We start from the raw sequence: 3605 nt of genomic DNA on the forward strand, positions 1-3605 counted from the left end.
TATATATATATATATTTATATATTCATCGAAATATACGCCACAGAGGGTTCATTGAGGTGCGGAAGCTAGGCCCCAAACAGTCAACTTTAATATATTTTAATGGGGACCAACAGTGAGGTGGAGGTGCTTCTCCAGCCGGGCAATGCGTTCGGCGCGGACTACAGCACCATGGGGGTGCGGCGCACGAGTCTCAGTCCGACGCCCAACGAGAAGGCCGCTATTCAGCAGGTCCTCACTGCCACAGAGGAGCGACGGCGACGGGAAACAAAAGTGCTCTACAGCGCTCTCTTCTTCTGCTTTGTGTTCATGGTGGTCGAGTTTACCTCTGGCATCATTGCCCACTCGCTGGCCCTCCTCACGGATGCGTCCCATCTGTTGATCGATGTTGGGGCCTATGGGTTGAGCATCATGAGCCTCAAAGCCGCGTCGAGGATATCGTGCGGAAAGTACAACTACGGCTGGCACCGCGCGGAGGTGATTGGGACGCTTGTGTCAGTGTTCTCCATCTGGGCGCTCGTGGTCTGGATCTCCATTGAGGGGCTGACACGAATATGGGACGGGGTGGAGTGCAGCCGCATTCCCGCGTTGGTGGGGCATGAGCAGATGCAGCAGCACGGCACCGGCAGAACCTCGGTGGAGGTGGCCTCAGGAAGGATGTGCAGGGAGATCGACTCTGTCCTCATGCTGCTCGTTGGTGTGTTAGGGATGGTGGTGAACATTGTGTGCGCGGCCATCCTGTACTACGGTGGCTCACATGGCCACAGCCACTTTGGTGCGCACGGCCACAGTCACGGGGAGGCAGAAGACGACGAGGAACATCACGGCCACGACCACGCGCACGAGCACAGTGGTCACAGCCATGCCCACAGCCACGATAGCGATGCGCACGATCACGACTCACATGGCCACAGCCACGGTTCCGACAATGGAAAGAAGAAAAAAGGTTTCGCCGTTCATGCGGCGCTCCTGCACGCGTTGGGGGATTGCATACAGTCCGTTGGAGTTATCATTGCGGGTGCGTTTATATATTTCATGAATCGATCTGCCTTTGGTGTGCCGTCGTATAAATATTCCATCTACAACCTTGCGGATCCATTGTGCTCGCTCTTCTTCGCTGTCGTCACGCTCAACATGACGCGGCCGCTTCTTGGCGACCTGTTGGGTATTCTCATGGAGACCACACCGCCGGGCATTGATTACAGTGAACTCAACAAGACGCTGCTGAGTATTGACGGGGTGGTGAGTGTGCACGACCTTCATGTGTGGTCTCTCTCCTCGGAATACACGGCCCTTTCTGTCCATCTGGTCGCCGATGAGGCGGAGACAACGCTACGTAAGGCGCAGTACGTTTGCGAGGTTCTCTTTGGCATTGGGCATACGACCATTCAAGTGGATACAGTGGCAAACGGCGCAGACCTCTGCCAAGCGTCGTGTGTGAGTCCGACCACAACGATGAGCTACTAACGGCACAGATCACTGAAACTAGGCACCGGCGATGTCTAGTTGCAGCACACGTCTATATAAAACCACATAAGCTGTAAAGATGCGTGGATGTAACCTCCTTTTTGTGATTATTATTACTGTTGTTGAGCACGTGATGGCGTTTATCGCGCAGCTGCAGGGTGAATTGCTTGTGGGGAGAATAAAACAAAGGAATCGCTAGAGGATTGGGGCTGATACGTTGCCTTTGCATATGCATTCCTCAACTCTGGTTTGTTCTTCCCATACCCCGTTGTTTGTTTGTTTGTTTTTCGCTCACGCTAGGCGGAGAAGGTGACATAACTTGACGGCCACCGTGGGTGGCGCCCACACAAACACACACACAGAGAGAGAGAGAGAGAGAGGCACAACGTGCACACGTTGCGTTAATCGGTAGACGCTACTCTCTGCCAGCGTTTTTTTTGTTAGTTTTGTCTTTGGACGCAGCCGTTTCTTGCCGTGGCATATGATTCCTCTGGTCGTTGACGAGTTGACGCCGTACCTGCGGCGGCGCATCCCGCTGGCGTTCGCCTGCGCCTCCCCAACGGCGCGACTCGCGGCCGAGCAGCGTCTCCTCTACACCGGCCCGTGCGGCCACATGGCTGGTCTTGAGAACTCTGGCGTCGTCGTGGGCGATGCGACGGTGTTCGTTGTGTGCCGTGCAGACGCACCGCGGCGATACGTGAAACTGCACCTCTGCGCGACAGCGACGGAGACCGTGCTGCTGCGCATGGCCTGGTGGCTCAACAGGCCGGTGCGTGGGCGGCCGCCGCGCCTCTCCGTGTTACTCGGCCTCGTGGTGCAGTTGAGCAACGCGAGTCTGCTAGCGCTGCGCAGGCTGCAGTGCCTCAGGGAGGTGCGCGTGTCGCAGTGCAGTCGCGCCGCCGGCCATGACACCTTTCTCGGCGTGCCGTCGCTCTGCAAGATTGATGCGTCGTACACTGCGCTGAGCGAGGATGGGGGCCTGCAATTCAGTCTTCACGACGCGTGGCGCACGCTGGGCTTCCTCTATCGCCGCGGCTTCAAGCGGGTCCTTGGCCTTCCCGTCGCACCGTCGCTGCGAAAGATTGACGTGGCCTTCACCGAGCTGACGGACGACGGGGTCGCGCGGCTCGCGGAGTCGCGGAGCCTGCAGGAGGTGTGCTTGGCTGGCTGCGTCGGCGTCACCAACGTGAGCCCCATCGCTGGCATCGCCACACTGGAGCGGGTTGATCTCACATCATGCGTGGAGCTGACAAATGACGGCATAGCGGCGCTCGGCATGAGCAGCAGCCTTCGCGAGTTGCTTCTGACGTACTGCAGGGCCATCACAGATGTCAATCGCTTGGCCCCGGCACCAAGACTGTCGATTCTGCGTCTGGCTCACACGAAGGTGACACGGGCAGGAATTGCGGCGCTTGGCAACAGCATGTGCTTGGAGGTGCTGGACTTGAGCAACTGTAACGGCGTGACGCATGTGGGACATCTGGCCGATGCGGCGTCTCTCCGCGTTTTGGATGTGTCCTGCGGCAAGTTGAGCAATGAAGGTCTTGCCGGACTGCAGCAGTCAGTGAGCGTGAAGATATTGCATCTGTCTCACAGCCCTCTGCGAGACATATCTTCCCTACAGCACATGTCGCTGCAGGAGGTGGACCTCAGCAACACCGACGTTTGTGATGAAGACATGTCCGTTCTGGTGACTCTTCTGGAGCTGCAGCGGCTGCATTTGCGGTATTGCGACCGTGTCACCTCCATTGGTGCCCTCGCAGCCCTCCCCATGCTGCAGAGCATTGACGCAACCTCATCTGCAGTTGGGGACGCTGGCATTGAGGCTCTGTACGCCGCCCCACGACTTGAAGAGTTGCAGCTCTCGTACTGCGTCGGCATATCAGATGTGGGCGTCTTGGCTTACTGTCGCGCTCTGAGGCTTCTACACCTTGGCGGCACTAATGTGACGGACGAGAGTGTCGCACAGCTTGCGGCCAGTGTGAGTTTGTCAGCTATTGTTCTTAGCCGATGCCGGCACCTCAGCGACATCAATGCTCTGGCGGCCATTCCAACGCTGCGGCTTGTGGAGGTGGCGTCGACCGCCATCACGCAGCGTGGCTGCAGCGCATTATTGGACAGAACAGACGTCACTCTTCGA

The 3605-nt window shown here is 57.7% G+C and overlaps 1 protein-coding gene across 1 annotated transcript; it reads right to left on the minus strand.

Moving 5' to 3' along the window:
- Positions 1-2488: 2488 nt before the first annotated feature.
- DQ04_11561000 (hypothetical protein) lies at positions 2489-2788 on the minus strand (the record flags this gene model as incomplete). The annotated part of the gene is made up of 1 exon (XM_009316553.1): positions 2489-2788. One exon carries the CDS (start codon positions 2786-2788, stop codon positions 2489-2491), a length of 300 nt encoding a protein of 99 aa, XP_009314828.1.
- Between the last annotated feature and the right edge of the window lie 817 nt (positions 2789-3605).

Source organism: Trypanosoma grayi (genome assembly GCF_000691245.1).
Source record: "Trypanosoma grayi strain ANR4 Tgr_1156_V1, whole genome shotgun sequence".
NCBI classification, from domain to species: domain Eukaryota; phylum Euglenozoa; class Kinetoplastea; order Trypanosomatida; family Trypanosomatidae; genus Trypanosoma; species Trypanosoma grayi.